General features: G+C 38.1%; 1 protein-coding gene across 1 annotated transcript; it reads left to right on the top strand.

Annotated features, from left to right (window-relative positions):
• Window positions 1–17,528: 17,528 nt before the first annotated feature.
• LOC119542553 (thiopurine S-methyltransferase-like) lies at window positions 17,529–18,128 on the top strand. Its single transcript, XM_037847342.1, has one exon. It carries the CDS (start codon window positions 17,529–17,531, stop codon window positions 18,126–18,128), a length of 600 nt encoding a protein of 199 aa, XP_037703270.1.
• The last annotated feature ends 3,155 nt before the right edge of the window (window positions 18,129–21,283 follow it).

A 21,283-nucleotide genomic window follows, 5' to 3' on the forward strand; every position in this document is an offset into this window, starting at 1 on the left:
TTGGACAGACCGGTGTATCTTCACCGCTCATTGGACTGCCTCCTGAGGCCCCCTCCAGGGCTGCCACAGACTGCTACTAGTCTTATCTCTGGGAATTCTGATGGCCTAAAGTCTGTAACTTATAACTCTGGCCCAGTCATCTTGCCAGATGCTTTGGAACCACCCTTGTTCTCACTGGCGATAAAAGTCTTCTAATGCTTCTACTTCTTACCCTTGGCCCAGGGCCTCAGCCATCTACCTGCAGCCCCTGCTGTGGAGTCCCCAGGTCCCTTACTGTGACTGCACCAATGACAGGCCATACTGGATTTCTTCTTAGCTGCCTTCTGTGGCCACTCTGCAGGCCTTTTGGATATCTGGGACTAGGTCATAGCACTCAGAAATCGTAAACAGCTCAGAGAATGTAAATTGTGGCTCCCCTTCTGACTAAACAGACAACAGAAATGGGGTTGCTTCAGCAGAGCCACCTACCCTCTCAGAATCCTGCAGGGAGAGACCTGAGTTAACCATTCCTCCAAAGAGAGATATACTCAAGTATCCCTCCCCTGGCTCTCCTGTCTTGTTCCATCTTACTACTTTTCCCATGATCCCTGAAACTGCAGTGGCCAAGTCCTCCCCATTCCCCCATGCTCTATCTCTTCCTGGTTTGATAAGACCTCCTTTATATAAAATTCCAACTCAACCAGGCCTGCCTCATATCTTGATATGTTAAAGTGGGAGATAAAGGAATTTTTTAACCACCCTCAAAGCCTCTTTTCTAAAAATACAATCTTACTGCAAAGTTTTATTTTGGATGTCAGATGCTGAAAAGTAGTGCTTTCTTTTGCCTTCTATCCCACAGTAAATACATCCCTCCCTACACACACACAAACACACACGCACACACACAATCCCTATGCAGTTGCATGGCAAGAGCTGGCTAGAGAGATGTTCAGTACTACAGAACACAAAAGAAACAGGCATATTCGTATTTGCTGTTTTTTTTTTTTTTCAAAATATTGTGCACATTATACTCCTCCTTCCTAATCTTCACAACTTCAAAAACCTGTCTTAACAAATAGAGGTTAAGTAATTTACCTGTGTTCACACAGTAAGAGACAGTCAATATTCAAAGCCAGATCTGACCACTACAAGTCTCAACCCTATTATACCACAAAACCTCCACAGTTGCTCTCCCATCATCCCCTCCTCTCTCCTTCCTCTGTAACCACTCCACTCAGGACCTGGAAAACCTCTTGCTTGCATTGCAGTAGCTACCAGGCAGGCCTTTTCACTCCAGACTCCCCCACTGCCATCACCACCATTCTCTCTTACATGGCTACCTGGTTAATTATCCTGAAGAGAGTTCCAGATATGGCAGTCCTCTGCGCAAAAAACCTTCACTATGTCTTTGCCTGCAAAATAAATTCAAAATTCTTAGCCATATGTGGTAGATAGTTTGCCAAAAGGTCACACCAATTTCTCCCACCCCTGTATGCATACCCCTTTGCCGTATTACTTTGCCACTCCTCCCATCTAAGAAGTTAGTCTGTTTCTCTACCTCTGGAATGTGGACTTGGCCATATGACTTCCTTGACCAATAGAACATTAGAAACTATGACCCATCTGAGACTTGCAAAGTCCTTGCACATTGGGCCTTGCCCTCTCTTGCTGTCTTTGGGATCCTCCTAAGCCAACCCATAAGAAGAAGCCCATGCTGGCCCACCGGAGAACAAGGCCACATGGAGCAGAGATGAGCTGCCCCAGCTGAAGCCATCTAAAACAGAGATAATCTAATTACAGTTTATAACCAAAGCTAGCCTGCAACATGTTTTGTTACAGCTCAAGCTAAGAATGGTCTTTATAGATAAACATTTACAATTAATTTGATGCTAGGGAACCCTAAGTTTGAATTTCAATTAAGTGTAATGTTATCCTCCTCAAAAAAGTTCCTTTCTTCTATCAGACCATCTGTATTAAAAAATTATACCCTATTATGATTATTTTGAATTTTGGAAATAAAAAAATCCATGGTAAATGTTTTCCCTCTTCCTATATATACATTCCTACATAATATCCTTGATTTTTGCTTCTTGGCCTGCAAAATGCTTAAAATATTTACTACCTGGCCCTTACAGAAGAATTTTGCCAACCCCTGCTCTAGATCAACCAGCCTGCTAACCCCTGGACATATGAATGCGACCATTCTAGACCACCCAGTCCTGGCTATGCTGTTAGTTTACTGCAGAAATCAGCTGATCCTGCCTAAATCAGATGAACTACCCAGCCAGCCCACAGAATCATGAGATAAAACAGATATTTGCGCTTACTAAAATACTTACTAAGATCTAAATTTGGGGGTGATTTACTATGTAGCAAAAGCTAACTTGTTTACAGTGCATGCAAGCAGCTACATGACGTGACTTACAGCATTGTGTCCATGTCACCCTCACATCCACACTGTGGTCCAGACACTGCAGATTCCTTTCTATTTTTCAAACCCACCCTATCCTCTCAGTCTCCTCGCCTTTGCTTCAGCCTTCCTGAAGCCTGAGCTTGCTTTTTCCCCACCCACTTCATTTGGAGTCTTACTCATTCACAGTCACTCTTCTGTGAAGCCTTCTCAGGTCTCCCAGTCACACTTAATTTCATCCTTCTCTTGTGCCCAGAGCATTCTTCTCTAGATTATAGCCTTTTGGGCCCTCTGATTGTTAGTTCCTTTGAAAGCAGGTTCCATGTCCTTTTCATCTTTAGGTCCCATACATTGGACCATAATATTTGTTAAATCATATGGCTCCACTCCTCCTTCATAGCTTTGTCTCCCATCAGCCCTCACTCATACAGTATTTCATCAAGTGCTCATTTTATCAGCAACTTTTTGTCATAATAGCTCTTGAAGATAACTATGATTTTTGTTTCTCAGTTTAATGATATTTTAACCCATCCCTTCACCCCCCACCCCCTGCCAAATGCATTCTAAGAATTGACGTCCCTACATTAGTGCTTTAGGCAAAGTCAACCCCACTGATTTACTTGACACAACAGTTTCTGGTCTGGAACTGTAATAGGGAACAAATTTGAATTACACATCGCATTTGGACGAACCCAAAGCATTTTGCTTTTTGAGGAGGGTAAAGAGGCAGCAACTTCCACTCCTCTTCATTCTGTTGCATTCATTGTGCTTTTCCATATGTCCCAAAGCACTCTCATCTTCAACCTTTATTTTGCCCTGAAAGTGTTTCCTGTGCTGTTACTTCATTTTAAATGTGATTTGAGTGCAATATAACCATGAGTCACAAAAAGGTTGCCTGCTACAAGTGGATCATCTGACTCTCCACTGCTCCAACCAATGATTCCCTCATACCCCACTCCCACTAAGATCACCCACTACCACATCACCTCTTCCTCCTTTTTCAAGTACAATGAACTTTCCTGATACTGAATTTGATGTCCCAAAATAAATAAATGGAGTTAAATTGATATACTTTTCTATCTGTGTAAATTATTCTGGTATCTCAGTTTGAAATGACATGCATTGCAATTTTCCCATTAAAATTAATGAAAACTGCTTTTTTTTTTTTTTTGCTGTTGTTTTTTCTTTTTAATGGCTTTTAACTTAGTGCAAGGATTTTCAGGAAAAAAATTAATATACCCCAGATTAGTGAGGGTTCTCCAGAGAAACAGAGCCAACAGGATTTATTATAGGAATTGGCTCCTGCAACCGTGGGGATTGGCAAGTCTGAATTCCATATGGTGGGTCGCAAGCTAGAAATTCTGACGAAGGTGAAGTATTCCCCAGAAGATGGTTGGCTGACAAAGAGGCAGAAATTCTTCTTTCTCACTCACTTCTGAAATCCTCAGTTCTCACATTAAGACCTCCAATGATTGGATGAAGTGACTACGTTCTTTACAGAGAGAAATCTTCTTTGTTGATTCTACATGCAAACAGCCATAGATACAATCAACTGACTAATGATGTAAATCCATCCACAAAATACCCTCACAGAAACAATCAGGCCAGTGCTTGCTTGACCAAACAACTGGACATCATAAGTTTGCCAAGTTGACATATGAAATTAATTATCACATACCCATCTTTCATCTTCTTTCCTCCCTCTCTTCTTCCTACTTGTTCTTTCCTTCTTTATTTTTAACAACATCCAGGGAGTGACTAATATATATACAGGGACCAAGACCCATCACCAGAGTTCTCTGTTGCTCTAGTGCAGTGGTTTCCTCAAGGGAGTAAGAAGCAATTTTATCCCCACCCCCCAAAGGGATATTTAGCAATGTTTCAAGACATTTTTGGTTGTCACAACTGAGGGGAGGGTGCTATTGGTATCTAGAGGGTACAGCCCAGGGCTGCTACTAAGCATTCTACAATGTATAGGGCAGTTCCCCACAACAAAGAATTATCCAATTCAAAATGTGAATAGTGCTAAGGTTGGGAAACTCTGCTTTAATGTATACTGTCTTCTCTGCTACAATGTCATTGTTCAAATTAGTATACCTTCCCTTTAACCTTCCTCTTGACCTTCATCTCAACTATTGAAAATTCTTACGTCTTCATTTTTAAAGACCATATGGAATGTCATTTGCTTCATGCCAACTTTTCATTCTAGCTCCTGAATGTGATTTCTCCTTTCTCTTGAACCCCACAATATTTTGCTTCTCATAGAACATTCCACGCTACTTATCTCGGATCAAATTATTTTCCCCATGAGTTTAGTGCTGCACGTTAAAACTTTAGGTAAAGTTCTTAATCTCATTGGTCCTCAATCATTTGCTTAATAAAGGGAGACAATGTGATGCCTTTTAAAACTCTTTCCTGCTCCACTCTTCTGCTCTCCTCTTGATAGATGCTATGAGATCACTGTCCCCACATACCAGTATTCAAATGAAGTCCTGCCTCAGGAGCACACTTTTTCCAACTTGTTCCACCAGCATACACATCACAAAAATTATTTTCATAATTATATAGAACTTAGATCAGTTTTTTGTTTGTTTGTTTTGAAATTGAAAAAAGTCAAAGAGATGACTAAAAAGTTATTGATAGACACATGATTACAGTGGTTTAAATAGGAATACCCAAAGTTGTTACAAATACCAGGAGGAGAGGGCTACATCTCTATCTCAGTCTACATTTTTAAGCCTTTAATCCAGCTGGCATTTAAAGCACTGTCCTACTCCTTACTTATCCCTATAATCTATCTGCTCAGTGTGGTTTTGTGAACCTTGGAAACTGCTTGCATGTTAGGTAAATAATGAGGTATAATATTAAAAAGTGAGATAATTATATACCATTTTAAAGACATAACTAAATTGTTTACATTTTTTTTTAATCAAAGTGGCAACATATTTCAGCTTTTGTTTAGTCAAAATAGAGATTTGGGAATAGGGTTTTTATATAGCTTGTCAGTCTATTTTTAATTTTTTAAATAAATCATTCCATGATTAACCATATAGTCTCTTTCAATTAACTGCACCTCATAGTGCTCTTCAGAAACCATAATTATACTTTAGATTATCATTCAGAACACCTGCTCTTCTGGTTTTCAGTAATTTCAGCCCTGAGTATTTTGAAATGAAGAGCTATAATCATTGAGAATTTTATGGTTTTTAAAAAGTATTTTGTGCCCCACCTTTCCAGCTAACTATAGCTTGCTTTACATGACATGACTTTTTGTTTACTGCTGCTGGGTTACTAATTTGAGGAAGTATGGATATTTAGCCTGAATGCCAAGAGCACAAAGAAGTCCAGTGCCCCACTCTCACCTTCTATGACTTACACGAGCATTGCCACTATACCAGAAAACAGAAAGGATGATATCTGAGCATCAGGTTCCCAGAAAATCTATTCTCTTACCTAATGACACCATTAGGTAAAATGTGTCAAGCTCCGAATGGGATAAAGAATACCATATACATAATGACATTTTTGTTTCAACATCAATGAATTTAAATAAAAATGTCCATATGTAATTTGTGGACATACGTTGTAAACTGACCCTGTCTGATGGCCAACAATAGCAATTGGAATCAGCTGCGTATACCATTCCCTGTTAGTCTCCCAAACATCTACTGTCAATCTCATTCTTAACCGATATATGCTAAATTCCAAAGTTTTAACTCTGTCTGTTAAAGTATGTATCTGGGCTTATTAATTTTCTTTCGTGACTTTGAACAAGTTTGATGGCCATATTTCTTAAGTCACCTCATTTCACCTGGGCAACTGTGCTCACCATTTATCATTCTAGGCAAATAGGTCTCACTCCAAACAGTACTGATGATTTATTGCTTCTTTCTAAGTAACCAAATGTGAATATATTTGATGATTTTGCTTCTACCCATCCTATCACTTCTCCAGCTTTCCTGTTCCTAATTAAAAGTTTAATATATATTTAACAATTAAAAATTCTAGTTGATAAACTAGGATGTTTTCCTGTTCTAGTCTTAAAGCTGAAGTTATGCAATTAGTATAATTAAAGGAAAAGGTTTCAAATTCTATGTTCCAGGTGCAGTATGAAAAACATCCAGCATTAGAAGTGCTATCAGGTGAGAAATTAAACTTGCACCATAGGCCATGTAACCAAAATTTGGAATTTCTATTACAGTGACTCCTAGGCAAGTAGAATACATTTTGTGAAATTACTTGGTATGATCCAATAGCATATTAGATGCACATTGCTGTTCTTATTTCTTGGTCTAGTTTTTACTACTCAGGATGGCAAATGTGAAATGAAATTCCTTCTCTCTTAGGTACTCACCCTCCTCCTCTGCTATAAATATAATCAAAACAGATTAGTTTTTAAGTTTCCAATGACTAGTTTCATGTCCCCTTGACCCAATCAGTAAAAATATACTTGATTTTTTTAAGATAGCAAGTTGTAAATAATTCCAAGGGCATAAAACCCAGAAGCCATCTAATTCAATGCTTTATCCAAAAGGTTTTGCCCAAAGCAGCATTAGTGGCATTTGCCACAATTAAATCCCAATAGTGCTCAGGCTTTGAATTAAGCTACTGCCCTTGACCTTTGAGAGAGGTAATTTGCCATTAGCTTTATTGGAATAGCTTAGGAAAATTTAGAAGAGCTTCTTGAATGCAAGATGGATGGGAGTTCATATGTGATCAAGTATAGGTTCATTTAGCCCAACTGTACAACTGGGATTTTGACAGAAGACTGACGATTAGAGTCACAGAATCATCAAATTTAAGAGCCAGAGGGAACATTGAGAGGATGTGCTCCTCTCTGGAATGAATGAAATGAATGAATCAATCAATCAATCAATCCCTGTAAAGAAGCAGAGGCAAAACTTCATTATTCCCAGGAAACCTAATAAGGACTGGTCCTCTAATTTGCGACCTCCTACTGCTCCCCTCTCCAAATCCTCCCCACAGAAACAGAGACCAAGGAATTTAATAGTCATGCATAATAATTTCCAACAGACCACAGGGAAAGCAGTTACCATGATCTACACTTTGAACATTCCAGAAACAGAAGAGCCTATCTGGTTTATCATCATTGCCTTAAGTCTTTGATCTATACCAAAACAGTAAACAACATCAGGTTCTGCAGTCACAAGAGTGGGTTGTTAGAAATACACTAATGGTTTGAGGCAATCAGAGAGAAAATGATACAGACCACTGTTTTCAGTATTATATCAGTTTCTGACAAAGGCAAAAATCTAAAGAAGGAAACAATTTGTGCCTATTAGACATTTTCTATGAAAAACAAATTTATCTGGTGGTTCAGCTTCAGGATCTCCCTTTTACTCCCTCACATACACCCTTCACAATAGTCATCTTTTATGAGGGGATGGAAGCCGCCTTTGGGTATTGACTGCTGTCAGACTGCAAATGGATTGTGCCACCTGGCAAGAAACCAATGGAATGTCACTAGAATTTGAATCTTTTGGGGAGATGCCCAGGAGATATGCAAGGATGGGAAAGTAGTTATTCATGTCTATCACTGCATATCCCCCAATCTAACAATAATAAAAATGATCCATATCCTCAAAGACAGATATCCTTTCTTTTCCCTCCTTTTCTTCCCCTCCATCTTCACCACAAAGATGGAGAGACTTACCTCTTCCATTGATAACTGAATTAGGGTTAGGCTCTGAATTAGTAGGAAAGAGAAAGAGAAAAATGGCTCAGATGTATCTCCAAAATGAACTACCGACAGGCTCAGTGGTCAGGACAACTGAAGGTAAGGATTAGAATATTTTTCAAAGGGGCCATAGGAAATTGGATCCCCATGGTCTTCATTCTAGTTTCCTATCACAGGTCATATATTCCTGGTTGGGGGGATGAAGTCCAGTTTTTTATTCAGCTCTCTAATATAAATTTCAAAAGAAAAAGATTATTAAAGAAAATAAATCTCTGTGTAATCTTGTAAACCCTCCAAAATTCAAAATTCAACTCAATGTAGTTCAATTACCATCTATTAAGCTCTGCCAATGGTCAAGCAGGGAAGTTGTGGTTGAAAGAAGAAAGACTTGTAATCAACAACAACTGAATTTTAATCTCATTTAAGCCCTTTACAAGCTGTTTGTTCTTGGGTTGTTATTCAAACCATTGAGTCTCTCTTTCATCATCTGTAAAATAAAAACAATAACTCGGATTACAAAATTGTTCTGAGCATCGAATGAGATTATATATATGCAGAAGGTCTTAAGAATATTGGGTTGTGACATTTTTGTTAGAATACCACACCCCTCCAAGAGCTATATTCAATATAATTGGTTATTCTACAGCTTGATAGAAGCAGTTTAAATGAGGATGATATATTCCCTAATGATTTCAGAGAAGAAGCTCTATAAAGGCTTTTTAAAGTTGGCCACTCTGTCCTCCAGTAATCCTTAATTTTATATAGAGTAGGTTTTCTTATTTTTAATCTTCTTTTATAAGCAGCTGGTTTTCCAATAATGGGAATTGTCTACTGAATTCTTTTTGAGGTGGAACAAAAATGTACATTAGAGAGAAAAAATCTGACCAGTGTATCATATTTATTCTACCAGGGAAAATACGAATAATTTTCATTTCCTCAGTGGATTCAACTTTTCTGCATTATTCATTATTAATAATATTTTTATGAGTAGAATGCTGATATTTAAGTACATTCTGCCTCACAATGGCTGATCATTATTCAATGGTTTTCAACACTCTGAAACCCAGACTCCCTCCTTTGTTTAATTACATGCCTGTTATCACCCCAAAACTGTCACCAGGTCATACTTGTCCTGAGACCATTTTGGGATGTGACATTAAGATACTGGAGCTAAGCTATAATTACTGGTCCTAGGCACTTGGATCAGCATGGTTGTCCCTGTGAAAAACCTCTTTCTGAGCTCAAAGACTGACCTAGAAATATTCTTCATGCTTCCAGCCCCTTTCAAAGAACAAAATGCTGCAAGTTCTCATTGGGTCATTGCCTCAGTTATAATTTTTTTACTTCTCATTGGGTCATTGCCTCAGTTATAATTTTTCTTTGTTTTCACATCTTTTACTGTAGTTAAATACAAGATCAAATCTTTTGAAATTTAATCATTAATTCTTGAACTAAAAATTTATGTTAAAAGAAAAGTACTTCTAGAGAAGCATTTAATTTGAAATCTACTCAGCATATCCTAGAGCAGATTTTTACAAATTCATTTCTCTTTTGTTGCAAATGGTTCTAAATGAGCAATGTATTGAGTCCTAGTCCATACTGACCAATGACTTGGTGTATAAATATATAGAAAAGCACAAAGGGAGGGGGGAGAAAGAAAGAGAAAAAGGGGGTCGAACAAAGGAGGTAGGGAAAGAGAGAGATGAGCTCTACCTTTCAAGGTTCTTAAAACTAAAGGGGGGAGGAGCTAAGATGGCGGCATAGAGAGGCGTGGAAGACTGTCAGTCCCCCCAGAATAATTCATAAATGACCAAAAAACTAGTAAATAACCTGGAATAACTGCGGGGAGACAAACGTGACTGTCCACTCATCATACACCAACCTGAATTGGGAGGAATGCCCGAGATCACAGTATAAAATCTCGCGCTGAGAGCTGAGAGCCGAGAGCCCCTCCCTCACAGAAGCCTCACAGTGCTAGAAAGCAGCACTCTCTCAGCCCAGCTCCAACTGGGGTTTTAATGTTAACTGCTCAATACACACAGCAAATCCTCAACAAGCAGACAGAGGCTTTTGGAGACAACTGATCTTGGGAGAGTCGGGGGACATATCTGTCTCAGGACAGGGAGCCTAGAGGATCGGGTGCTATCTCTGGCTGACAAGTGAACCTGGGAGCTTTTCCATAGAAAACCTCAGCCGTTTTCAGCCCACAGTGCTTTGCAGTAAAGACAGCCTCAGCCATTTTAAAATCAAAACACTCTGATCAGCAGAGTCAGAGAAACAAAGAACTTACTGATATGCAGTGACCTCTCTGGAGGGGGCATAGCTTCCCAAGAGGAAACGGGGGGGGGGGGGGGGCAGCTCTACTGCCCGCCTTTCCGTAACCAGACCCCAAAGCCTGAGGGAGGAGAACCACAGGCCACACCCTCTTACACAGGTGGTGACAGGCTGACAGATGCACCTGCCAGGCAGAAAAGCACAGTTGTATCAATCCTCTAAGAAAAACCATCAGGGAAACCAGATACTGAATATTTCCTCCTTCTGTGATCTGAGCCTGTTCTCATCTGGGAAAACCTGATTGGGGTGGCCTAGGAAGTCAGATGCCTAGACAACAGAAAACTACAACCTACACTAAGAAAAATGAAGCTATGGCCCAGTCAAAGGAACAAATGTACACTTCAACTGAGATACAGGAATTTAAACAACTAATGCTAAATCAATTCAAAAAGTTTAGAGAAGATTTCACAAAAGAGATAGAGGCTGTAAAGAAAACACTGGGCATACATAAGGCAGAAATCAAAAGTTCAAAAAAAACAACTAGCAGAATCTATGGAAATGAAAGGCACAACACAAGAGACGAAAGACACAATGGAAACATACAACAGCAGATCTCAAGAGGCAGAAGAAAACACTCAGGAACTGGAGAACAAAACACCTGAAAGCCTACACACAAAGGAACAGATGGAGAAAAGAATGAAAAAATATAACAACATCTCCGGGAACTTAAAGATGAAACAAAGTACAATAATGTACGTATCATTGGTGTCCCAGAAGGAGAAGAGAAGGGAAAAGGGGCAGAGGCAATAACAGAGGAAATAACCAATGAAAATTTCCCGTCTCATATGGAAGACATAAAATTACAGATCCAAGAAGCACAGCGTACTCCAAACAGAATAGATCTGAATAGGCCTACGCCAAGACACTTAATAATCAGATTATCAAATGTCAAAGACAAAGAGAGAATCCTGAAAGCAGCAAGAGAAAAGTGATCCATCACATACAAAGGAAGCTTAATAAGACTATGTGCGGATCTCTCAGCAGAAACCATGGAGGAAAGAAGGAAGTACTGTGATATATTTAAGATACTGAAAGAGAAAAACTGCCAACCAAGAATCCTGTATCCAGCAAAGCTGTCCTTCAGATATGAGGGAGAGCTCAAAATATTTTCTGACAAACAGACAATGAGAGACTTTGCGAACAAGACACCTGCCCTACAGAAATACTAAAGGGAGCACTATAGAGTGATAGGAGAAGACAGGAATGTGTGGTTTGGAACACAATTTTGGGAGATGGTAGCACAGCAATGTAAGTACACTGAACAAAGATAACTATGACTATGGTTGAGAGAGGAAGGTTGGGAGTATGTGAGACACCAGAAGAAAGGAGGAAAGATAAAGAATGGGACTGTATAACTTGGTGAAATCTAGAGTGTTCAACAATTGAGAAAAAATGTACAGATATGTTCTTTTATGAGGGAGAACAAGCAAATGTCAACCTTGCAAGGTGTTAAAAATGCGGAGGCATTGGGGGAGGGATGAAATCAGCATAAACTAGAGACTGTAACTAACAGAATCATTGTATTATGCTTCCTTTAATGTAACAGAGGTGATATACCAAGGTAAATGCAGATAAGAGGGGGGGATAGGGGAGGCATGTTAGACACTTGACATTGGTGGTGTTGTCTGACTCTTTACTTTGATTTAAGTTTACTTTTCCTTTTGCTACTTCCTAGCTGTCATTTTTTTTCCTCTTTCTTTTGCCTCTCTACCTTCTTTGACTCTCCCTCCTGCCTTGTGGAAGAAATGTAGATGCCCTTATATAGATAGTGGTGAAGGTGGTGAACACATAAAGATGTGATGATACAGAGAACCATCGATTGTTTACTTGGGATGGAATGTATGGTGTCTGAACAAAACCATGTTAAAAAAAAAAAAGTGTTGATGACAAAACCTCAAGGGCAATATACTGAGTGAAATAAGCCAGACACATAAGGACGAATATTGCAGGATCTCACTGGTAAGAACTAATTATAACAGGTAAACTCATAGACATGAAATATAAGGTACCAAGATATAGGACGAGGCTTAAGAATGGGGAGTGGTTGCTTAATTTGAGCAGAATGTTCAACTAGGATGAACTTAAATGTTTGGAAATGAACAAAGGTGTTGGTAGCAAGATGTGAGAATAACTAACAGCGCCGAATGGTGCATGAATGAGGTGGAAAGGGGAAGCTCAGAGTCATACATGTCACCAGAAGGAAAGTTGGAGGTCAAAAGATGGGAATGTATAAAACTGAATCCTATGGTGGGCAATGTCTATGATCAACTGTACAAATAATAGAAAACTCTTCCATGAACCAAAACAAATGTATGACAATACAACTAGAAGTTAATAATAGAGGGACATATAGGGGTAAGAAATATATACCTATTGCAAACTATATATTACAGTTAGTAGTAGTTCAACATTCTTTCATAAACAGTAACAAATGTACTTTACCAACACTGTGAGTCAACAATTAAAGGGGGTTGGTTAGGGATATGGGAGGATTCGAGTTTCCTTTTCTTTTGTTTTTTGTTTTTTTTTTTCTTTTTACTTCTTTCACTTTATTTCTTGTCTGGAGTACTGAAAAGTTTCTAAAAATTGAACAAAAATTAAGTGCAGTGATGGATGCACAGCTGTACGAGGGTACCAGGGGCAACTGATTATACGCTTTGGATCTTTGGATAATTGTATGGTATCTGAACAATCCCAATAAAAATTAAAAAAAAAAAAAAAAAGAATGACAAAAAAAAAAAAACTAAATGGGGAAATTGAACCTAATACACTGCATGGAACAAAGTAGGAATAAAATGAAAATTCAGTGAATAAAGGATATAGTATGAAAGAATTAAGAACATAAGGAAGCAAAAATTAATTACATTTGTGCAGAATTGTATTGAAGGAAAGTTGAAATCAATGGAATGGTGATATTAATGAACATATAACAAAACATGAAGATCCAGTTTTCCCATTTAAATGAGAATACCAGCATAATAGCACCTACTTTGCAGGGTCATTGATAAGACTGAATCAGACAACCTGGTAAGAAACTAGGACAGTGCCTGGCATATAGGAGGTGCTCAATAAATGTAAATTTCCCTCCTGTCTCTATCAATGTCTTTCACATTAAATTAAATATACAATTAAAGGGATCTCTCTATTTATTATTCAGTAATGGGATGATGTAGGATGCTAAAGGATGTACAAAGGAAATAAACTACATATTCTTAATCAGCAGAGACCATGGGGATCAGTTTTGAAGGTCTAGGTAGGACCTAGATCCCGTATATTTTTAAAAGATCCACAATCGATTCTTATGAGAACCTTCTGTTGAGAATCTCCAGAATACTCTTGCTGCTAAAGGAGAGAGGAGTTTTCTATTAAATAATGATGTTGGCTTATTTCTAATTATTTACTCACTTGTTGAATATTCAATGACCTTTTATTTAACCCTGGTAATGTACCAACACACCAGGGATTCAAAACATAAGATGCTATTCATGATCCCAGGGATATCTTTAGCGAGGGACACAAACTTCAAAAAACAACTATTATTTTGAGAGATAGGTATTATTACAGAAATTTATTTAGTGTACAATGAAGGTCAGACGAGAGAACTCCACCACAGTACCACTAGTATTCAACTGCAACTTGCTTTTCTAATGCCGAACATACAGAGTATTTCAATACAAGCTATGAATCTTGCTTTCAAGCAGCTGGTCTTTCCTAGTCCATAGTTCCCAGCACATAACACCATTGCCAAAAGGTTGGTTCAAATCTCTCAGCACAGCCTCTCTGACTGAAGGATATTTGAACTCTGACTTGAATTCTGCACCCTTAGTTATATTGTCCCCAATGAGCAATTACTTAATACTCATGACCCAGTTCCCTGGTCTGTAAAACTGGGACAATAATATTTATCTGTTTTTCATGATTTAGTAGACTGCATTTGGATAGCATTTTTATTTTAAAAGGGCCTTATAATCATTAATTAGGTTTTCCTAACTAGCTATGCCTGCCTCAGGGTGATGACATGAGGGTTAATGAATTAATGTTGGCAAATGCGTCTGACGATGAGAAATTTGTACTAATACACAGTGGCTTACCTTGGCATTATGAGGCTTCTCAAGCTTCCTTGCTGCTAAAGGCAGCACTGGGGGTTCCATGCTCTCTTACTCTATCTCCATCTCTTAAAGTGTCTACCAGCACAACAGAAGCATCAGAGAAAACATTTTACATATGCCAATGCCTTGTAAGAGAAATCCATCCGGTGATAAATACAGACTAGGTGGGAAGAACATAACCATGTATTTCCAAGTATACAAATGTTTCACCTCCAAGTTCTTCCTAGTAAAGGTGCAATTGTTGCTTGGAGCTATGGGTACTGGACACTAATCAAGTTAATGGGAAATATAGACTTAAGAATACTTTGTATAACAATGTAGGAGAAGTACATTTTCCTAGTTATATAGATGGTAAAAAAATGTCCATCTTTATTCATTTTATTTGTTAAGTAAATTGGTACAACCTTTCTAGAAGATGCATACTGGGCAGCAATACACATTTTTTTTGGCCTTTAACATAATCATATCTTTGGCTAATATTATAATTTTGTGGAATTCATGCTAAGGAAATAATAGGAAATGTGGATAAAATTATTTAGCATAGAAGAAAAAAGGAAAAGTCATAAATTAATTATAGTGCATACATAAAAATGAAGCATTTTCCAGGCATTTAAAATTATGTTCAAAAGATGTCTATTGATAAAGGGAAATGTCCTGGATAAAATGACTGAAAAAATGGAATACAAGACAGAATATGTCATTCTCTGTCGCATCCTATCCATATGCATCAAAATTAGCTAACTCTGGATAGTGGAATTATCAGTGAATTTCAATTTCTTCATTGGAGATTTTCCTGACCTTTCTCTTTTTCCCAGTTTTATGCAATATGCATCTATTGCTTGGCTAATTAGGAAAACTATGGTAGTTTAATGCCAATTCTGTGACAAGCAGTTTTTCATTCAGCTCTTCTCCTACCTCTAAAGGCATTAATACTAAGACACACTATGCTTATAATGGTTACCATTTACTAAACATTGGGCTGTGTGTTTACAGGTATCATCTCATCTAACAAGGTTTTAACAGTATCCATGGCATTTTGACTATGTGAGCCTTGAAACTATTTCCTTCCTTTCAGCATATCCCTGGAGGGCTCCCCTCACCAACATCCACCTTGTATTACAGTTATTTGTGGATAACACATTTTCCTCCTAATTTAATTTATAATTTTTTTAAGAGCAAACACCATGTTCTGTACATCTTGGTTTCCATATTTCCTAGTACTGACTAACTGTTGCTATAAAGCAATGCTCCCATACATTTTCACCTTGTCTGTAAATCATTTCCCCATCTTTCTCCTCCCGAATATTCCCCCCAGGGCTCATCTCAGAAGACACTTCTTCAAGGAAGGCTTTCCTAACCTTATTCATTGTCTCAGCTTCCCCTGTTGAACTAGCTAGTGTCAGCAGTGACAAAGAGATTGCAAAATGTGACTACTCAAATAAAATTAATTCCTCTCCAATGTTACTGGTAGGTAAGTAGCTCTGCTTTACAAAATCACCTCGAGAGTCAAGTTCCTTCCTTCTTATTTCTTCGTCATCCACTAGAATTTTGTCCTCATCTGCATGGTCAAAGCCAGGTGGCAGACATGTCCATCCTCATGCTCACAGACAGGAGAAATAGAACATGGAGGGGACCAACTTGTTAACTAATAGGTTTCAGTCCTGAGCGACATTACTGGCTCTCACATTCCTTGGGTGTTGAGAATTTACTCACATGACCACAGTGAACTGAAAGACAGGTGGAGAAATGTAGAGTAGCTAGACAGTCAAGTTCAAGGCTAATATTCTGTTCCTATGAAATGAGGGGAAATGGATTTTGATGTTCAGCTAACGGTCTCTGCCACACCTATCAGTACTTACTGCAAGATTCGGTCATTTTGTCTACTTATCTATCTTTGTTCCTTGAAGACAGGTACTGTGTTTTTGTGTCCTTACTTCTTGTGCTGACAAAGCAACTGGCATGTAGTTAGTGCTTGTTGAATCACTGTTGAATATATAAATGAATCGTTGTCTTCTAGACAGACAAGAATAGGGGAAATTAAATGCTGAGGATGTTGATGGAGAATGGAAGGATCTTATGAGCTAAGCCTTACAGAATTAGACTATGAGAAACAAGGCCTTGAAGCAGGAGCAGACCCAGGAATAGAGACATGTAAGGTTGTTGGCAGTGCTCATGGAGCAGTGAGATAATTGCCAGAGTATTTCAGAACCCTGGAGTATCAGATTCATGGAGGGATGCACAGGCAGATGAGCATAATAGGTTGGAATGAATAAAAATATGGAACATTGTGCTGGTTTGGATATATTATGTCCCCCCGAAAAGCCATGTTCTTTAATGCAATCTTGTGGAAGTACACTGATTAGTCTGTAGATTAGGGTGGAAACTCGGAATTATTTCCATGGAGGTGTGGACCCACCCATTCAGGGAGGGGCTTGATTGGTTCACTGGATTACTTAAGAGAACTCAAGAGGCAACACAGATACTTGCTGACACTTAGAGATGCTTGGAGATGCAGACAGGACATTTGGAGATGCTAAGTTAAGAGATGAAGCCCAGACTTTGCCCCGGAGAAGCTAAGAGAGAACCCCCAGAAGCAAGGATGCAAAGGAGCTGAGAGAGAGGAACTAAGAGAAACCCAGAGACATTTTGGAGAAAGCCACTATGAAACACAGCCCAGGAGCAAAGCAACAGCAGACGCCAGCCACGTGCCTTCCCAGCTGACAGAAGTGTCCTGGATGCCATCATTGTTCTTCAGTGAAGTTATTTCTTGTTGACACCTTAGTTTGGAAACTTTTATGGCCTTAGGACTGTAAATTTGTAACCAAATAAACCCCCTTTATAAAAGACAATCCAGCAGCAGGCAGCAGACGACTGAAGAGGCATTGGAGATATCTGCTCGTGAGGCAAGGGTGTCTACAAAACTATGACTGATACAAGAACTTTACTAAAAATTAAAGAGTACCCCAATAATGAGGTACAGAAAAATTGAGTACTAACTATGGAAGACTGGGAAGAAAAGTGGGTGAGCTGCAACATTGCATTTCATCAAGAACAGGGACATCAGCTATTAGAGAAGCATTTGGATACTTTTCTTAATGGCAAGAGTGGACTCAGTATATTTTTTTCCCTTTGTGGAAAAGCAGTTGAGATGAGATGGTTTGCAGACCTCGGACACAGTGTTGCTGGTGTGGAAATCAGTGAACTTGGGATTCAAGAATTTTTTACAGAGAAGAATCTTTCCTACTCAGAAGAACCAATTGCTGAAATTCCTGGAGCCAAAGTATTTAAGAGTTCCTCAGGGAACATTTCATTGTACTGTTGCAGCATTTTTGATCTTTCCAGAGTAAATATTGGCAAATTTGACACGATTTGGGATAGAGGAGCCTTAGTCACTGTTAATCCAGGTGATCAAGAATGCTATGTTGATATGTTGTCCCTAACAAGAAAAGGGTTCCACTACCTCACATCTGTTGTTTCTTATGATCCAACTAAACATGCAGGCTCACCATTTTATATTCCAGACACTGAAATTAACAAGTTGTTTGGCACAAAATGCGATATTAATTGCCTTGAGAAAGTTGATGCTTTTGAAAAATGACATGAAAGTTGGGGAACTGACTACATATTTGAAAAGTTATATCTATTTACAGACAAAATCTAGCATATCAGCATGTTTTTGGGCAATTTGAAAATTATGCTGAGGCATAAAAATATAACGAATGACTCAAAAAATCATTTATCAATCACATCACAGATCTTTGTTCAAAAATGCATATAACATTTTAGAGAAAAGCACATTCTAAAATGTTAAAGTGACTACCTTTGGAGAGGAGAGTGTAATTAGGGGTTAAAGCAGACTGTTTTACTTACAGATTGTAAAAAATTTTTACCATCCGCATGTGTTACTTTAATTAATATTTAAAAGAGAAATTCAATGCATAACAAAGAAATATAAGACATGTAGGAAAACTGACATTGAGTGTAATACTTGAATAAGGTGTAAGGTAAAAAGAAAGTAATCTAAGAAGTTATATAAAATAATAATTTTTACCATAAACACCCCTTATGCACCTCTTTTCATATTTTGACTCCTTATATAATAATTTTATATGTAAGAGAAACAAATTTAAAAGTTTAGTTAAATGAACTAACTTATAGGGAACCAAGTGTTTTTCCTAATTTATAAAAAATTTACAAATTTTTTAATTGTTTTTTCTTGAGTTTGGAAGTTTTTTGTTTCCTATACGTTGACCTTGTTTAAATGATAGACTTACATGACATACAGTGAATCCAGATTCATGATTTTCCACTATGAAAGTTTAGATTAGAATCTGCTTTTCATTAACACTCATTTTATTGACTCAAACATTCCCCTCTACCTTGCACTACCTAATATCTAGAAGGTTTAGATTGTTTGACTCATGTTCAAAAAAGATGTATTTTATTAAAAGTGAGTTATTTGTGCAAAGAAAAAAACCAATCCAATGCTTTTATTTTGTGTAAATGCAGCATTAGCAAACCTGAACAAACATCTTTCAGATCATGCTAAAGAGTTTAGACTTTGTTCCCTAGTGAATATTAATTTTTTAGGAAGAAAAATCACCTGGTTTCACAATATTATGGGAAGACACTTGTAGAAACTTTTTTCCTCCTCTCTCTCTTGCTTCTCTTTCTCATTCTCCATTGCTGATTCCTCGTCACCTCCCCTCCTAACTCCTCTCTTCCATAACCCATATCACCCTTTAGTAAATCCTGTTATCTTTCCCTCCAAACCCATCTAGGATCTGACCACTTCTAACATGCCCATCCCTAATGTATGCAGGGCCCAGGGCGAGAGTGCAATGGAGGCCTATTCACCATATGTCTACATATTTACAAGTTATAATTTGATCTAATAAACTGTAAAGTAAATATGTTCTCTCCCTCTACTACTTGGACAAATATACTGCCATCACCATCTGGATAGCAAGGAAAAAATTTAGAAATTTTGGACTCTTCAGAGCTCTGTGCCTAAATGTGGAAGAGCGGGGAGAACCACTCCCAGACTGCGATTTGTCCCCCTTTTCTCCCAACCCCTCCTCCATCCCACGATGCTATGAGGCCTGAACACACACATGTGAACACTTCCCATTTCCATAGGCACCCCTCACAACATCTGCCCCTTGGCCACCCTTCAGGCCTAGGGGTGCAAATACCAGTGACGCAATCTACTTTGGGGAAGGGAGATCTTGGGGAAGTGCCCACAAGCACTGAAAGCAGGCTCAGGGCCATTTGAGCAGTAAATTAGGGGTGATAGGAACTTTTTCCTATATACATCCCATATTCCACCATATTCAATGTGCTTCTGCTTCACCAACTAAATCTTGACTAATAGTGATTGCTACCAGAATTGGTTCCAGGGGAACAGGAACCATAAGGATGGGAATCAGGAACTGTTGCTCTGATAGAATTAGATTTAAAAGCAGTGATGACCCTGTGGCCAATATAAAAGGTAGTCCAGTGCTATAGCAAAATAGTTATTTAAATTAAATTATCATCTATAGAAGATGTCTTTAAATGAATAAGTAATTGCTACCATAGAACATTTTAGTGGAAGTAAAGAAATAACTCTACCAAAAAATAAATAAATAAATAAAGAGTATATTGAGTTGATCTGTTGCTTCTGCATGTACTGCAGAACATGGAGAAAGAAAATCATGAATTCAAGCTTTTGAATTCCCAGCTCCAAGTCTGAGTAAAGGACTAGAAATCTTTTATGTCTGTGACAACCTGGCTAAATTGTAATTAAGTTTTCCAAAAAGGGAAGTTGGTGCATCAGAGGAAAATCACTAAGTGAAGCCCTGGTCCAGGCTGACAGGTTGGAATTTGCGAGTGAATGTGGTACTACTCTAGGCAAGTTCGGCTACCAGAGCAAGACCATGAAGGAGAACTGGTGGAAAAGAGCAGGGAGAGTTGTTGCCTCTGCATAGTCACTAATTCTTTAGTCTCAGCACAAAATCAAACTCAAAGTCTAATCCTGCAGGTGGCTGAATTATGATGCAAATTGAAGTCAAATAACTTCACAGGATCTCTAATATTCAATGTACTTTTGTATTTGGTTTTTGTATGCAAGCTATGTCTTATTTTTATAAGTATGTATCAATAGAAAAATAGATGAGAAGAAATCAAGAAATCATATCCCTAAGAATATGAACAATTTTTTTTTCAGTTTTAAAACTTCCAAGAATAAATTACTCACTCAGTTTAAGAGTATGAAGAATACAAATGAATGCAAATCAATTAAAGGAATGGAGAAGATAGGGATGGATTTCAAAGTGATCATCTGGTTTTATGTTAACAAATTAGCTGATTCACTGTGTTTTCCAGATTTTAGAGAGTCAAAAATTTTAGAGTGGAAAGAGGCTCTAAAGTGCTCTGTTTTTCAGCCAGGTACACACTGTCTATAGGTAGTCTTGTTCTAATTGTTTCATGTTCTTTGACTTTGGCCATTAAATTTGTTTTGGAAATTTAGCATAAGAAAGTATAAAGTCACAGCAGGAATAATCTATACTGAATTCTGCACAACAGTTGCCTCTAAATTGGGAGTCGAGTGGAGAGGGGAGAGAGAAGCTAGTGGAGAGACATGCACAGGAGGCTTCTGCTGCACTTCCATTGTCTTCTCTCTTAACTGAGCACTAGAAACAAAGTTGTTTGTTATATTATTTTATACCATTTTGTAGAGCTGAAACATTTTATTATAATATAATATGGTAA

Source organism: Choloepus didactylus, chromosome 8, assembly GCF_015220235.1.
Source record: "Choloepus didactylus isolate mChoDid1 chromosome 8, mChoDid1.pri, whole genome shotgun sequence".
Lineage (NCBI taxonomy): Eukaryota > Metazoa > Chordata > Mammalia > Pilosa > Megalonychidae > Choloepus > Choloepus didactylus.

Excerpts from the sequence above, each read along its gene's own strand:
- LOC119542553 (XM_037847342.1), top strand. The coding sequence starts at position 17,529 with ATGGAAGACTGGGAAGAAAAGTGGGTGAGCTGCAACATTGCATTTCAT.